The 16492-nt window shown below is 40.1% G+C and overlaps 1 protein-coding gene across 6 annotated transcripts in view; it reads right to left on the bottom strand.

Annotated features, from left to right (window-relative positions):
* Positions 1-885: 885 nt before the first annotated feature.
* The window catches only part of csnk1a1 (casein kinase 1, alpha 1), a 28589-nt gene continuing 12982 nt past the window's right edge, over positions 886-16492 (bottom strand). Inside the window, exons 5-11 of one of the 6 annotated variants that reach the window (XM_026181536.1) lie at positions 11566-11649; positions 6748-6887; positions 6428-6506; positions 6109-6183; positions 5725-5831; positions 5337-5449; positions 886-1229 (exon numbers count right to left, since the gene is read on the bottom strand). In XM_026181536.1, the coding sequence (XP_026037321.1) occupies positions 919-1229; positions 5337-5449; positions 5725-5831; positions 6109-6183; positions 6428-6506; positions 6748-6887; positions 11566-11649 (909 nt within the window). In that variant the 3' untranslated portion in view covers positions 886-918. Of the gene's footprint in view, positions 1230-1479; positions 2217-5295; positions 5450-5724; positions 5832-6108; positions 6184-6427; positions 6507-6747; positions 6888-11565; positions 11650-16492 lie in introns of those variants that run through there. The other 5 variants (XM_026181555.1, XM_026181574.1, XM_026181545.1 and 2 more) reach the window with 5 other exon arrangements.

Below are 16492 nucleotides of genomic sequence, written 5' to 3'. Positions count from 1 at the left end.
GTACTGAGTTACCTGCTCTGCTCTCCAGGAATAACGGCTCATTGGAAACTAAGCTTGTTTGACTGTTGGGGGCTGATGGAGGTCGCCTGTAAAAAACACAACCTCTGTATAACGTATGGAGCATGCAAAGGATGGAGACACGTCGGTATTTATGGATCTGGTCTCCTGTCACCAGGATTCCACATATTTGGTGGCGATTGTGCAGACGTTCATGGTTTGTACTGCCGTGTTATGCAAACGGAAAAGTTGTGTTGTTATGTTTTGTTTCAGCTGGACCCCAAACAGAGACATCAAGTCGACCCAACAGCTGCAGTAGGATCGCACACACATCGAAACATTTCGGTGGAAACTGCTTACACTAAATGATACAAATGTGCAAACTTGCACATCATTTGTGCTGGTTTTCCTGCAGGTTTTGAACAGTGTGCAACAGCTCACATTCAAATAACACAAACTACAGAGCACCGTGTGTTGTGCACACTGTTGCTTTGCCGTCAGGTTCGTGTCCAACATTCACATTAGTTTGATCTGTATTCAGGGTCCATCTCGGTGCGAGTGTTTCCGTCCTTAACTTGAACTATAATTCGTGCTCTGTGTCACAAGTTGCAGTTTAGGTCACTGTGTTTCTGTACAGGTCACATCCCAATCCCCAACAACAAGGCTGGTTGTTCCAGAGTCACATGCTAACAGTAGCAAGGTGAGGCACAGATGATCGATTTAGTTTGATGCAGTCAGGTTGGACTTAAATATTACTGTTAATAAATGAATAGTTTCTACATTAACAGCACGACAGGAAACATGCCTTTAAATACACCCAGTTCCAACCTTTGCAGGTCATCCAGTCTTTCTGATCTAAATCATTCTTAAGAACAAAAAATCAAAATCAAAAACAAAACCCAAAAGCGTCTCAACATTTATTCAGAAATAAGTGGTTTGGTCGAATGTTGGGTACGAGGCTACAGTGCTAATCGGTGTACAGTGTATAAGACTCAATGATGACGAGAAGCTTTTTCCACCGTTGGAAACAAAAAAGAAGAAAAAATAATCAAAGACAACCATATATTTTATAATCACTGAATCTTTATAATAAAGGACATCTCTGAGCAAGAAAAACTGTTTCCCAGTGTTCTTTATACACCTAACAAGCGACTGGTATACGTGTGATAACTTGGACTCAATCTTGAGACGGTGCTTTAAACAGTTTGGTCTCATGATGCAGCACACTGAACCTAAAGCCCGAAAAAAGGGACAAGGGAAAAAACAAAACAGTAAGTTAAAAATTCACGTTGGTATACTAAAGAACAGCAGAAGGGATTTTAATACCATGTGAATATCCCGAATATTCAGGTGAACATGATTTCTTTACGGTGCTGCCTGCTGGGGAAAACAAACACCAAGCAACAGACGCTCACATTCATGCCTGGCTGGTGCTTTCTACAGTTTTCATGTGAAGGTGGCTGATAAGAACTTGTGCTGCTCTGAGTTATGTAATATTTTTATTGGCATTTATGGAGAAGATTTAACAACAGATTTATCATTCAGAGCTCTAGAGAGGGAGAGAGCCGGAGTATCATTCTACCATTGACTGCCATCCACTGCTTATTAACAGGCAAACTCCTAATCACCATAGGAAAACAAAACCAGAAGAAAAAAATCAACATTTGATTTTTTTTTAGTAAATAACATCCAGGGGTGTGTCATTCAATTATATAAGAAACAAAAGGGAGAACAGGTTGTAGGCTTACATGTTTAACATTTGGTAAAAGGAGGGAGTGAAATAACTGAATGGGAAGAGAAGAGATGCTTTGAGATGTTTCTACTGGGAGAGGAAAAACAGAAGAATGGTCAGTTGATCTCAACTTCAGTTTCCAAAGAAACAAAGTCAACACTGAGGAGAACAGAGACAGAAGGATGGATGGGGGAGGGCATGTGTGTTGGGGAGGGGGGGCTACAGCCTCCACATCCTAAAAAAACCAAAAGCCCAAAAAAAAAAAAAAAAAATCTTCCAGAGTGGAGGGTTTATTATATATACACATATATGAATATATAGATAACACAGCTGACAAAGGTGTGTGTAAATCTATATATTTCCATTACATAGACAGTTATGATGGAAGGAAAGACTTTCTTGTTTGTCGCTTATCCAGGAAGGGAGACTTATTAGTCCTGGTCACCAACACTTCAGGAGCTCTGCTCAGAGCAGACCCCTCAAAAACCTGGAGACAGACAGAAGCATCATTACCACAGTTGTTCAGGAGCACAGAGATGGACAAACTGAACACCCACACCAGCGAGGGAAGCATGTAGCGCAGTGAAAGCAAAAGGCCAGCAGCAAAGAACTACAACCAGCACACAGGTGTAGAACACAGGTGTATCAGTGTCCTACAGCGCTAGTTCCCTACAAACGTCTTGTTGCATGCTCAGCCATCCAGGTGAGCAACTCTGAAAAGGCCCAGACGAACAGCATCGACCTTTTGGGATTCCCCAGGAAAGTCCATCAAGCTACCTGCGGTTTCATTTCAAACTAGAGTTACTGAAACAACATCAATACTCTCAACTAGTGTGAGACTACACAGGTAACACGAGCATGTTTAACCATACAGCCCGCACTATACCAACATAACTACAAAACCCAGAAATTCTAACTACATGTAGCATTCCCATCATACATTTAATGTAGGATATTTAGCAGCACTTGGTGAGCTCACTACCAAAGTTTTAGAACACCCCAGTGTTTGCAGTTTTTATTGAAAATGACGCAGTTTAATGTCTCACTGTATGAAAGAAACTGGAGTTAAAAAAGAAATCATGGAATCAATTTATAGACTAAAGTTGGGCGATGTGTAAAAATATTCCAACCGACAATTGTCAGTCCAATAAAAGACGACAGGCGATACGGACGCAGGCACAGACTTTCTGATGGGCGGAGCGATGTAATCACGCACGGACTGACTTGTGCATTTAGAATTTAGACGTTTTGTTTGGAGGGAATATTTCACCTTCCTGTTTCAGTATTAACACAGATACTTGTTTATTTGAGATGCACCAAATCACACAAAAGACTTAACATCTGAGTTTGTTTCCTTTAATGATGGCTGGAAGAGACATTTTGAATTTTAACAGACTTTTTATTTAATCTTTGTATTTGTTGTTTGGTCGAGTGTCAGAGACACTGTAAACAGAGTGGAAAAGAGAAGCAGCATTGTGCTTTTTTATTTAAATGTTTTTCTGAACATTTTTCTTTCTGTCATGAGTTTGTAAATGGACGGGGTTCAAGTCTGGAGACTGTGCTGGACGCTCCGTGTTTCCAAGCTCACCATGGTTCTGACTAACTAGGTTCATGTAGGCATTAGTAGCACCAGCTCTCAAGGCTTGAACCTCCATTGATGCAGAGAAGCTTTAAATTGTTAACACATTTTGTGCTCCCTGAAAAAGGCCTTTTTGAATAATTCTGAAATGCAGTTTCTAGTCTTAGGCAACCTTACCTTCTTTTAAACCTCTGGCAGTTCACCACTGTCCTTTGCACCATTTCAAGTTCTTCACTGGACTTGAACGACTTGAATTGCAATAAATAACTGGAAAATTTGGGGTTGCTCTTTAAAAAACAACATATATATTTTATTTAGTGAAGAAAGGACAGGAAAGCGGGGGCAGAAAGGGCTGTGGGTCGGACTCAAACCCGGGCCGGCCGCTCTCAGCCGTATGGCACGTGGTCGCCCGCTGAGCTAAACCAGCGTCCTAAAACTGGGGTGCTCTAAAACTTGACGGTAGTGCACATGCACAACATGTGCGTGCCAATGTTACATCGAACCATGCTGTAAACTAAACTACTTTAAATGGTGACATATTGCATCTCACCTGAACCACAACATGTCACCCACAGACAGGTATGTCAGTACTCTATATGCTGGCGTACATGGACCACTTTGTTGCAACAAACTGCATGTGGCTGTTCAGCTCTGTGTGGAGTTTGCATGTTCTTCCTGTGCCTGCAGGAACATGGCACATGGCTGTGCAATAGCCTGATGACTCTGTCCAGGTCTTCTCTGTAGCACAAGCTAAACTAAAGTAGCATCACAAACAGCACTGCATGAGAGCAGCTGCCCTCTGGTGACTGCAACCAACTATGACATGTAGATTATGGTGTGCAAAACGTTGAGCACAAGATCAACAGACGAACACGCTGATCACTTGATAGATATTAAATGCTGCGCGCCTTCTAGACTGGTCTTATTCTCAAAGCCATTTTTCACTACAGAGCAACAAAAGAACATGCTCGTGGTCATATGTGTGCTGCCACGAGGTCCTGCTACAGCAAGACTGTCACAGCCTCAAGTCTGGTGGGGCCAAAATGGGTTCTAATGCAAACTGGGCCACGTGATGCTGCTGTCACAATGATGCATTTGAGTGATCTGGGTTTAGAAGAAGTTAAAGGCACATAATTTACAGTCAGTATTGGGCAGAATTTACAGCCTTATAATCAGTAAATAAATACATACAACTTTGAATGATGTCAAGCTCTGACATTCAAACAGTACACACATGTGCACACACGTCTCTGTGTGTACATATGTGCACGTGTGTTCCCTTTGCATCTTTATGTAGATAGAGGCAGAGAAATCCCTGTTAAACAGGGCGCTGCAGCAAAAACATCTGATGCAGCCACTTTTGAAATTCCTGATATGTTGCTATTTGTTGATGTTATTCAATTTGTCAAATGTGTACAAAAATGTTTTTACACACAAACGCAGCAGCAGCCTACAGCTGCCATTGCCATACAGTGTAACCATCTCAATCATGTAACATGGAGCAGCAAGAGACACAACATGTTCAGCATTTTCATTTGGATAGGAAATGTTAGCGACTGCAGAAGAATCAAGAATGATAGTTGGTCAGTATTAAAACATTGCGACAGCAGAGAAAGCCTGTAGTCCAACCCCCAAAAAGGACAGAATAGCATGACAGCAAAGTTAGTAGTCAAATTCCCCAAGGACGTCTTTGCTTCCAATTAAATCTTTCTCTTTTCCAATATTATTATTATTATTATCATTAATATTATTGTGCCTCAGGCTTATAATGTGGCTTGACTTTATTTCAGCAACAATATCCTTTTTGCTGTACATTTCCAATTTGGTGCTTGTTTGTTCTCCAGGGGCACTGGGGCATGGAATAGGGAATTCTAATAATAAAACAAAACAATAAAACAAACAAACAAAATAAACCCAGTATCTAAAAGTCCTGAATATAATGCTGAGCTATTGGCGCCTGTAAAAAACGTCACTTGGCTGTTTGCTACTAACCTTTCATGTTAGGCTTGGGTTTGTCAGTTTGCTTGCCTGTGGGGGTTTGTGCCTGCTGGCCCTGGCCCCCGGAGGAGGCCCCCTGCTGAGCGGCTTTCTGTTTCAGCATGGTCCAGTCAAATGTGTAGTCATACTGGTGGTTCAGAGTCCTTAAAACACACACACAGAAATAATATACCAACGTTAACATTGAACAGTTTAAAATAATTTTGTAGGAAAGAAACAGTTTAGTTTATTCAAACGCATACTAATCCGTCTGTACTAAAAGTTTGCAATTGCATACAAAAGATTAGCTAATGGATCAGCAATGGCAATGTAGTAAAAGCACGTGTTGGGGTTAACTACTGGAAACTGCATTTAGCTCTCAAAGCTGACGACCCCAAAACTGACAGCCATGTACAGAAAGTTGGACACGTGTGTTCACCTGAAGAGGATGCGAAACAGCTGGCGCAGATACATGTAGTCTGGAGCCTCCTCAAAGCGCAAGCCACGGCAGTAGTTTAGATACATGGCAAATTCTGCTGGGAAACCCTGGAAATATGCATTCATACAACTGAGTGTGCACTGCTTTGATCATGGTGCCTGTTTAACCCTGTAAGATGTGACATAACTGCAAGAAAAGGCCATTTTCATTAGACTTTTTAAACTGAAGGGTTTATTGGCCTGACTAATGTTACATGTAAAATTCAAAGTGTTCTTTTTGCTAGCTCTGGCATCCTTGTACAGTCTATTTAGGTTTCTCTCTGTGTGGGCACACTGAACATGTAGGTCTCAAACTCTTGGTGTTGTGCGGTTAAAGTGTTTTTACCTTACAGAGGACCTCAACTGGGGTGGACATCTTCTTTTCTGAAATCTTTTCATACTTCTGCTTCTTTGTGGCAGCCTGGACAACACAAAATACAAACAGCATGTTTACGCCACAACCCACTGTTACACTAAATGCACTCAGGCTACAGGTGCACTGCGTCTGAGCCAGAGAGAAGTTACAATCAGTGCATCTCTAACTCATGCTAGTGAGCGATACCACAAAACATCATGGTGTGCTGCGTCTGTAGTTTGTCTACCACACGTCCAGCACAAACAAAACTACCGTCTTTGCCTGCAGTGTGTCAAAGGCAGCGACATACCTTTAATCCCTGCCATGGCAGACTGGTTCTGTTGAAGTACATCAGCACGTAGCCTAGTGACTCCATATCATCACGGCGACTGAAGACAACAAAAGTGTTCATTGAGTACACAACGAGTGCATTAGCGTTTCCCTGACACCGTCAAAATATTCATTATTTTTCGTTCTCTTAGAAATGGTTGCTGTGGCAGTATTACGAAGAGAAAGATACAATGTAAACCAGAAAAAAGCCCATTTAAAAAAAAAATTGGCTTGATTTTTAACACTGTTGGAAAAAAAGTAACCTATAATGTCCTTTGTCTATCAGATGTTTGCACAGACCTCTGCTCGATGCCCAGGTGCGCGTTGATGGAAGCATAGCGTGCCGTGCCAGTCAGGTTCTTGTCTTCTCTGTATGGGATGTGTTGTCGTGTTCGGTTGTCTCTGTACTTCTTTGCCAAACCAAAGTCAATAAGGAACAACTGATGGAGAGGGACAGAAGACTAGTTAGTTGTCGGTTACCGACGAACAAAGAGTTCTTTCATTAAAATCATCCTTTTTGTCCTTCTGTAAAACAAATGCTAACATTACTCAACGATGAACGTAACCCTGTGATGGTGTCGATATGCAGAAGCGTACGGGTGTCTGCTGAGCGGAGTGTGCTTGGAGGGTGGGGGCACTGCACTCTTATTCTGGAACATTACGATTCATTTATATGAACTGACACTAGTCTCAGGTGAAATGTCTTAAATGACTGTAAAAAGCCATTTTGATAATCGATCTATTACTCGACTACTGATTCTCTAGTTTGCGTTTACAGCACTGTGCAAAAGTCTGGAAAAAGCTGTCATTTATTCTTTGTTGCGTAAATGGGTGCAGTGATTTATTGACACATGCAACTAATACATGGACAAACAAAACAACAAAACAAGTTAACAAGCTTCAGAGTGTATTTGGTAGTGAGCACCCTTAATCTTCAACACAGCCTAAAGCTTTTGGTAATATTTAAAGTTGCCTTCTGGGACGACTGGCCGAGCTTCATTTGGAGGCGAGCCGTCTTTTGTTCCACTCTCTCAATATGACACCACCTGGCTTCAATAATAATGCAGCCTGGGTTCACAGTTCCACTGTTTTATTTTGGGGGTACCCCCCTATCAGATATGCCTTTACCTCAAAGTGTCTTTGCAATCACTGTCATGTTTAAAACTAAAGCTAGAAACTTTCCACATGGCATTGGTCCAAAATCTCACGCAGTCCTCTGCATTCACACTATTACCAAATTTTACCAACGTTACTGGCTGAAACACAAACCATGGCAGTATGTCCACTGTGCTGTACAGATGACGGCACACACTGAATTACAGCTGCCACTGATTACTGTAATAATCTGGTATTCCATTGATTAAGTAACCAGGTAAGTAACTGGATAAAGAGTATCCAGTCTTATTAAATGAGCAATAATAAATATGAAAAACCGAACAAACTGCTCATTAACCTCCATTAGTGTTGGTCATGTTACTTAACAGAAGTAATTAGATACTGATTACTTTCTTGAAGATGTAATCAGTAATCCATTACTTCACTGATTATTTTTCAAAATTAGTTACTTTATTACTTTTTAAAAACATGATACACAACCTGAATACGTAATAAAGCAACAGACCTTTGAGCCCAGTTTTTTTCTGCATAATCACATAACATTTAGTTAAACTTGTTTTAATCTTATAACTTTACGCAGATATCAAGTCATACTGAGCTGCAAAGGTAGAAACTACAATCAGTTTTTAGCAGTGACTTTTATATTTCCTTTATACATAAAAAAAAATCCAGTTGACAATAAAACTGTCTTCTTTAAGAGTAATCTGGCCAAGAGGGCAGCAGAAAAAAACCCGCAACCAATACAACAGTTATGTTGTAAACATATTTTAAGTGGCCAAAAAGGACCGGATCGATTATAATGTCGGTACAATAACACAAGATTTGTAAAGATACTTGAAAAACAGGCAATTTTATATGTAACGTCTTTGTAAATCCTGTTCAGTAAAGTCTATTTACCAATATAAGTAAACACACGGAAATACCGGAAATCAGTTTTTGACAACCGGCGTGCTCGGTGCTCGCTCAGATTTGAAGTTTCATTTCTTCCCATGCAGTAGGGGTGGGGGAAAAATCGATACTGTGTAGTGTCGTGATATTTTGTTTGCTAATAATGTATCGATACAGGGACAGCAGAAATCGATATTTTGTTACAAAAAAAGTTTTTGTGCTCTGACTTCAGAGCATGTTGACCCTTTTTCTGAGCAACAATCCTGACATTCCTTCACTGTCCAAATGTTTTTAACTTGTTTTATGGCAGCAATAAACACGACAGTTTACTTATTTTAATTTAAGACATGTTTTATTTTAATTAAGTTTAAAACTTTTTTATTTAATGTAAAATTATATTTTGTTTTAATTTACTTTCAAATTCTTCAGTTGCTGAAGGGGCTGCATAGTTTTCATATTGCATAGTTCAGAATAGCTGTAATTGTACCAGATGCATTCAGTTCAGTTGGACTAGACTGTAATACAAACCGTTCAGTTTGTCAACAATAAAACTGACTGAGATGAGAGAAAGACTGAGTGCGAGACTTTGTTATTAGATAAAATGAATATTGATCAAGTTTACCTTTATGTACAGAATTTAAATATCGCAAAATATTTTTAAATTTCGCAATAATATCGTATCGTGAGTTAAATATCGTGATAATATCGCATCGTGGGATATATGGTGATTCCCACCTCTACCATGCAGATGTTTGTCAGTTTTTACAGAATCAAACTCAAAGTACTGTCAGTGCGTCCACGCTTTAAACGCTGCATGGTCGTACTCTCTTGCACACATCACACGCGCTTACGCCATCGTCATGAGACACTCTCACAAATAAAATCACGACGGTTTAGTAATGCGGTGTGCTTACGGGAAAGTAACAGTAATCTAATTACTTTTTTGGAAGAGTAATCTTACTTGTTACTTAAAAGTAATCGGACACTTCTGCCCATTCTCCATTTTAGAAACTGCAATATGTAATCGTTTAACTGCATAACATTTGTCAAAAAAACCCAAAAACTTTCCGATGTATTTTTGCTTTATTAGAATTTCTTTTAAAAAACAAAAACACCAAACCAAAAAAACAACCCCACCCTTAAATGCTAAATACAAAAAAAAAATCAAAAACAAAACCCCCAAAGTCAAATAAAGGCTTGATCACAACACTTTAAAATATCAGTACCTTCATTAGGTTACATCTATGCTAGCAATGTCAAAATGTTACGTCGCCTGGCTCTCGACTTAATCAGAAAACTTGACCTCTGATCTTCAAGTCAAGGTCGGTGAGATTCAAACTCGCCCAAGAGTTTTAGCAGAGGCACCAATGATATCAATTTGAAAATCCCAGGCGGCTTCCTCTAGTTATGGCATTCACAAAATGTTCAGAAAACTTGACCTCCGTCCTTGGCCTTGAGGTCAAAGTCACTGGTAGGGGGATTTTAAGTCGATACACCTGTGGTATCTATGTACCTATGTCACCTCGCTCTCAAGCTGTCACATTCACAAACATAGGCATCCAAACTGCCCGCACAACCAGCATCATGACGCCAACACCCCCGTTGACCTTTTACGGCTGAGGGGTCCAGAGAAGACACATTTCCAACAACAGGAGTTACAACTGGATGCACACTCACAGCCAATATAATACTGCCATTTATGACCGGGGGGGGGGGGGGGGGGGGGGGGATAAATAAATAAATGAATAGCTCCCTCCCAAATGTGAGATGGTCAAGGGGTTGGGGGGGAAAAAAGAAATCAAATTAAGGTGTCTCATCTCTGTAATTTAGGCTTGCAGCCATAATTCTACAGTGTTCACACACAAACACCCTGTTACAACATGACCAAACCTGCAATCCTATCAAGACAGAAATCCTACTCACTCCAAGACTGGAGTGAGCACACCTACAGTTCACTATACTGGCCCATTTTATTTTCCACAACTGACAAATAGTCATTATTTGATATGAGTTTTAAGCACCAGATACACTGCTCAAAAAACAAAGTACTGGTGACTGCCGGTGACGACCCCTCAGACCTAAGTAGACACTTATTGCATCAATTTGAAAATCAAAGGCAACTTTCTTGATTGCATTGACAGGATTTTCAGAAAAACCCTGACCTCTGACATTGGTTGTGTTGGTGGTAATGAAATTAACCGATGCACTAGACGGACAACAATAGGGCTTCTTTTTTTAAAGTAGTTTTTATATTTGGCTATGGTCAGTGTCACTACAGGTAGCATGACATGATAACTGGACTCTACAGAGGTCGCACGTGCAGTTCACCTTCACTGGGATGACATATCAATAATGTCCCCCGCACAGCCTCAGCTTAGCTGTAAGACTTTGAATGTCTCTTATTGAAAGATTTCATTTTAGGCTTAGAAAACCAAACACAGCAACTATAAGCGACCTTTAAAAAGGGGGATAAGAACCAGGCAACTTTAATGCCTCAACATTGAGGCACTAAAGCAGGTCAAACAGTTTATCACTGTATGTCAATCACGTTAAATGCGATTTGCTGCTGTCCTGCTGGCACATTAAGACACCAGTCTTATTGGTGAGAAAGAAATAAACTTCCATTTTTCCTTTTCTGTGTGAAATAGACTTACACAGTGCACACTGGTCTGTCAGTCCCACCACCCACCAGTACTGGTAAAGTATTAAACACTTAACAAGAATCAACCAGAACATTAGATTCTACGATTCTGCAGTTTCTCCAGTGTTTGTTCCTATTAGCTCACTGACTTCTTGTTATTAAAGTTAGGTTTGATTCATCGCTAAAACAAAATAAAAATAAAGTCATTTCACTTCCTCTTAGGCCAATGAGGACAATCAGGCACTCGTGTATAATTTAGATGAATGCAGCGTCTTTGTTACATGGCAATGACAACTACTTCTTAGCCAATGCTAACAAGATTCACACTGTTAGATGGAGTACATACGCTGGGCATTATGCAACTGCAAGATGGGTGCTGGTGGGCTAATTCATTTTAAACCAGTGTAGTAAAATATGATTGCAAAGCGACAACTGCAGTTGTGAGGCAGCTGGTGTTGTGGTAAAGGTCACACCTGGTTTAATCCTGAGAAAGATGGATCCTGAGAAGAGCTAACAGCCAAGCTTCTTTTCCTCTTCCCCACTGACGAGTCTAAACACTAGGGCAGACAGTAGAGGGGCAGGGGTCAAAATTACACAGCCTCCATCCACCTTCAGTTACAGTTAACATGAGTACAACAGGCAGTTCTGTTTGTACCCACATTGTTTTCTCCTTTTAACAACTAACACTGTCCTGTAGAGCTAGGATATGCACTGGCTTTTGTACATGCGATGCTGGATCTAAATAAGAAATACAGTTTAAATAACCGTGCTACAGATTTGATCATTCTGGCCACCTGTCTAGAAGAAATCATATTATGGTTTTCTTCTGTCAGGACAACCATGGAAAGATCAGATCAAAAGTGTGTGTAGTATGGGACACATGGATGCTTCAGTATGATGTCTGACAAACACTTGGGGGAAATAGCAAGTGCCATATCTCACTAAAGACCTGGGCACAAGTGGGGTTTTGGTAAACTGGTAGTGACGAGTGGTGAAGAGTATTTGATATTAACATAAAGCATGTAAAAAACAAAAAGCAAATTCATGGGTTAATGTCTTTTCTACAGTTAGGTTAGTATTGCCAAAAAACCAAAACCAAAAGTGGTTAATAAGTCACCTGTAAAGTCTGAAACCAACACCCAAGATTTCCTCTGATACAGTGCAACCTTACCAAAGATTTAAGGCTCTAGCAGAGGGACTAAGCTAATGTGTGGTTTGTGATTTGGTGATCTAAAAACAACAACAAACCCCAAATCTGGTTCTATTCAAGTTGGACATTCCTAGCACATAAATACTAATTTTTTAAAAATGTATTTTTTTTTTTTTTTTTTAAATGGTCAACACTGCATAAATCTGCTATGAAATATGACAGCTCTTATAACGGGCATGCGGCGTCATTTTAGCTCTTTAATAGGGGAGGTAGAAGCCAGCGAATGAGGACGTCCAGTGTTCTGTTACTGGCCTACTCAAGCTTACTTGCATTAGTGAAGAGCAATAGAGGTGCAATATTTACCCAGGGCATTCACATAGCACAGCAAACACAGAGCAAAGCTAAAAATCAATCTTTGACAAAATATACCCACCACACAGGTAACTTGTGTTTTTACTGGACACTTTCCTTGCCACAAACCAGTACGCACCAGTAACGCAGGCATAAATGACTCATGTTGGGATTTTTGGGGCCATGACCAAGCAAAGGAAGCCTCGGTCTAACATTAGATGTGCCTCATCAGTATTATACTTCACATGGCAAGGTCTGTACACGCATGCACAACACTATACTAATTCAGCACAGCTCTGCTTTGTGAAGTGGACACAGATTAGACTGCAAAGAAGCATTAAACAAATCCATGACTATAGTTTGCACATTGAGTAGAATCTGTGCCTAAATGAATACCAAACTGTCCTGAATAATAACCTTTTTCTTTTGATGAAAATGTTTTGTCCTGTTGGGACTTGTTGTTTCCATAATGACAGCACTCTTATTCACAGGGCCTGTGGGGTGGCTGCATATTAAGGAGTGGCCCAAAGCCTTACTTTCCTTAAAATTGTCAGGCCAGCTTCTTACTCTCATTTCTTTAGCAGTTATAACTAATCAGCATATTTCAATATTAGGAAGAACTTTCTGCATGACAAGAAAACAAAATATTCAAAAGCAAACTACACACAAAGTTGTAATTTTTAGGTTAAAAGCCTCCAAGTAATTGAACAAGGTTCTTAAAAAGGAAAGATGTTAGGATTTCCACTGGAAACCTTTATAAATACAACGCCTGAACTTAATGAAAAGCTTTACTTTTATCACTATTAAAACCCATCAAGTGCTCAGTTTCACCTTAATTTGACTAAAACTGCAAAGCAAACATAATACTCAGAATTTTGATTTACGGCAGCTTTTAACTTCTTGCATGCAGGCAGTGCAGAAAAAATGAGCAAGACAGGGACAAAGTGACGGTAACTCAAACTCTTAACAGTTAAATGTTGGTAATACTGATCATATTAATAAGTATACACGAGCGTGGGACCCAAGATACACGTTTCTCAACTTCCAGATGAGTCACTCAAGTGACTATCAATGATTATGAAAAACATCCGATCTGGTACTAAATGTATCAGAGGCCTGTAATGTCCACAACTGAACAGCTGTCGATTCAAAGCACAGCAAATTGTTTCCAGTGTGGACACAGCTTTAGCACCACCTCCCTGTGATCTGTGTTATGTGCTCTACACCACTTGTGTCACACACCAGGCTGCGGGCCTAATCTGCCACGAGAGATTCAATACAAATATACATAAAGTGACAATAAACTACATATCCCAAAACGCAAGCCGTCCCATGAAGAGACAGCAAACTGCCACTAGATTAAAGTGTTTCTACAACACCACTGGGTTTAGTGACCATCTCAGAATTTCCAGAAAAAGGAGAATCGATGCAGAAGGAAGGCTGTTTAATGAGAAATAGGAAAATGAATATTTGTTATTTAAGAAGAAAAACCAAAACAGCTTGTGCTGTGAGCGTGTCGGTGGTGAGGGAGGTCGATATACGTTGTATTCCTTCACATGTATTTAAAAAAGAAAAAACATCAGTCATTTTAGTCTCCATCAAAAACACAACGTGGTTCAAGAATTAAAGGCAGACTGCAACCTCAGCAGAATGTGTTCATCAAAGCTACAGCCCAGAGGGACACAGCACCAACAGCTTTACTGTGGCCACTGCCCGTGCTTCAAAGAGTTTCTCAGTGTTTTTGAAGCGGTGCATGCCAAGGCTTTGTGACCAGGGATCCACCAACCAGATAAGACTTCTTAAAAAAAAATAATGAAAAATCAATTTGTCAAAAAACAAAACACAGTAGCAGAGTGAGTGAGGGAATTTACAGGCAATCTTACATCCGTCACAGAGGGAGGTATCTGGCTTTTTCATTAGCTGTTGATAAAAGCACAGACAACACTGACACAGTGCAGTTAGCAATTTTTATATGGGGCGTGAAGGCTGACGTCTGTCTGTCCCGAGGAGCTCTTTCATGTAGCTTCAATGCATGGGACGAAGACAGGGAGGGACCGGTGTGGTGGAAAAGGCTGCTTGGTAGGATTAACATAGGACAAAAATGGGGGGGGTGCCACAAACCTCTGATAACATTACTTCATCATCCATCAAGAAGCTTTGTGTGGATTGTGTGTATGGAGACATGCCATACCATCCACAGAAGCTGAGCAGGAACGTAGTTCTCAAACTATTTAAGCTCAGGAGAGATTTTTTTCATGAGAAGAAAAACAAAAAAACAAAAAAAACAAACAGAATTTGTGTTTGCCTGTGGTCAGCATCTCATCTGGATGGAATTATTATCCCCTTTTAACTCAAATCTTCTAATAGTTTTATTTAACTGAAATTTAATGGCGGTGTTTGCATCTTGTGTTCTTTTTAGAACACGACCATAGGTCACACCATCGATCCAACTTCACCAATCTAGTTGTGAACTGAAACAAATTTGTTCTTTTGAATAAATTCTACACGTTTCTGTATGTGCAGTTATGTATTCAGTGTGCTTGCAGAGCCCCCCTCTTCTTTTGTTTAACTACATCATTAGCTGGGGGTAGCTTATGCTGACAATGTGAAGACTGTTGAGCCATTTGTTTCTCTAAAATACAAATCTGTCCCACATTCTCAGCAGCTGCTCATCACCCACTGTGACAAAGCTCGTCCTGGACAAAGTTCACATGCTAAGTTATGACGAGGTTATTTTTGCTGCTGTAGTGTGACTTTATTAAACTTATAACTTTAAAAGTTGTTAATTAAAGCAACGTGTCAACCTATGTTGTTGCATTTATGCAAATGTTTGGAGTATTTGTAACCCAATATCAAAAATCAGATACAGAGACAGTTTAACAGTATGGCAAAGTTCAATTACATTTATCCAGTTACAAATGGTCCTTTGAGGGAAACCACAATGCTGATGGAAATGAGTCCCCGGCTCTACACCACTCATCACCTCACTCAGGCATGGTGACATGCAGACTTGAATTTGGTAACAGAGAGAGATTATGAAAGAAACTAACACTATTAAGTGGCCCAAAACGCATTAGATACTAACACTACCACAAAACAAGGTCACAAATTCGACCAAGTAAATGAAACTTACAACTATACTTCCAAGGCCTGTTATTTTTAAGGGATTTCTGTGAGAAACTGGGGTTTAATAGGAAAGCATTTAAGCAACACTACCACAGTGAAGCATCATTAACTGGTAGATAAGGACATCTGGGAAAACAAACCGGTATGTCCAGTAAACACAATAACTTCAGGAAGTAGACTCAGAATTGATTCCCACCAGTCACAAAGCTCCTTCAGCATGCTGACATTCAGTCCACGTTCATGTTGGACTTTACAGGTGTTCAACATTTTGCGACTGCATCTTGCAGTTGCGATAAGCTCATGTTGACACCACTAAACGGTGTTAGGTCCCTATCTGGACCTACAGTTGGCAACAGTAACCCTGGTTCTGCACTGCAGTTTTGGTGAGTGTGGTCACAAGATTAACCAGATGTCCACCAACTGTACGTTAATGTTAATATGAGTCCTCCCGCTGACAGCAGATCCAGAGCAAAACAACAATTACTACAAAGAAACAAAACGGATGCGAGCAGGGCTGGCTGGTTAGTAGCGATTTTCAAAATAAGAGCTTTATTTACTTATGTTCATGGATGATAATGTTGGGGATCAACGATGGTTCAAGGTTAATGGCAATAGCTTTTATAAAGAGGTGTCAAATTTGTATCCAATTTTTCCCACAGATGCATTTAGAGATTCAAGCCCATTTAAATCTACCTTCAACCAATATTCCCAACATGGGGACGGGGACTCATGAACATGTTCACAAATTAGACTTGCACATGCCAAGTCTAATT

The sequence above is a fragment of the Astatotilapia calliptera genome, chromosome 2, assembly GCF_900246225.1.
Source record: "Astatotilapia calliptera chromosome 2, fAstCal1.2, whole genome shotgun sequence".
Classification (NCBI taxonomy): Eukaryota; Metazoa; Chordata; class Actinopteri; order Cichliformes; family Cichlidae; genus Astatotilapia; species Astatotilapia calliptera.
This window is presented reverse-complemented; position numbering and strand designations above follow the sequence as displayed.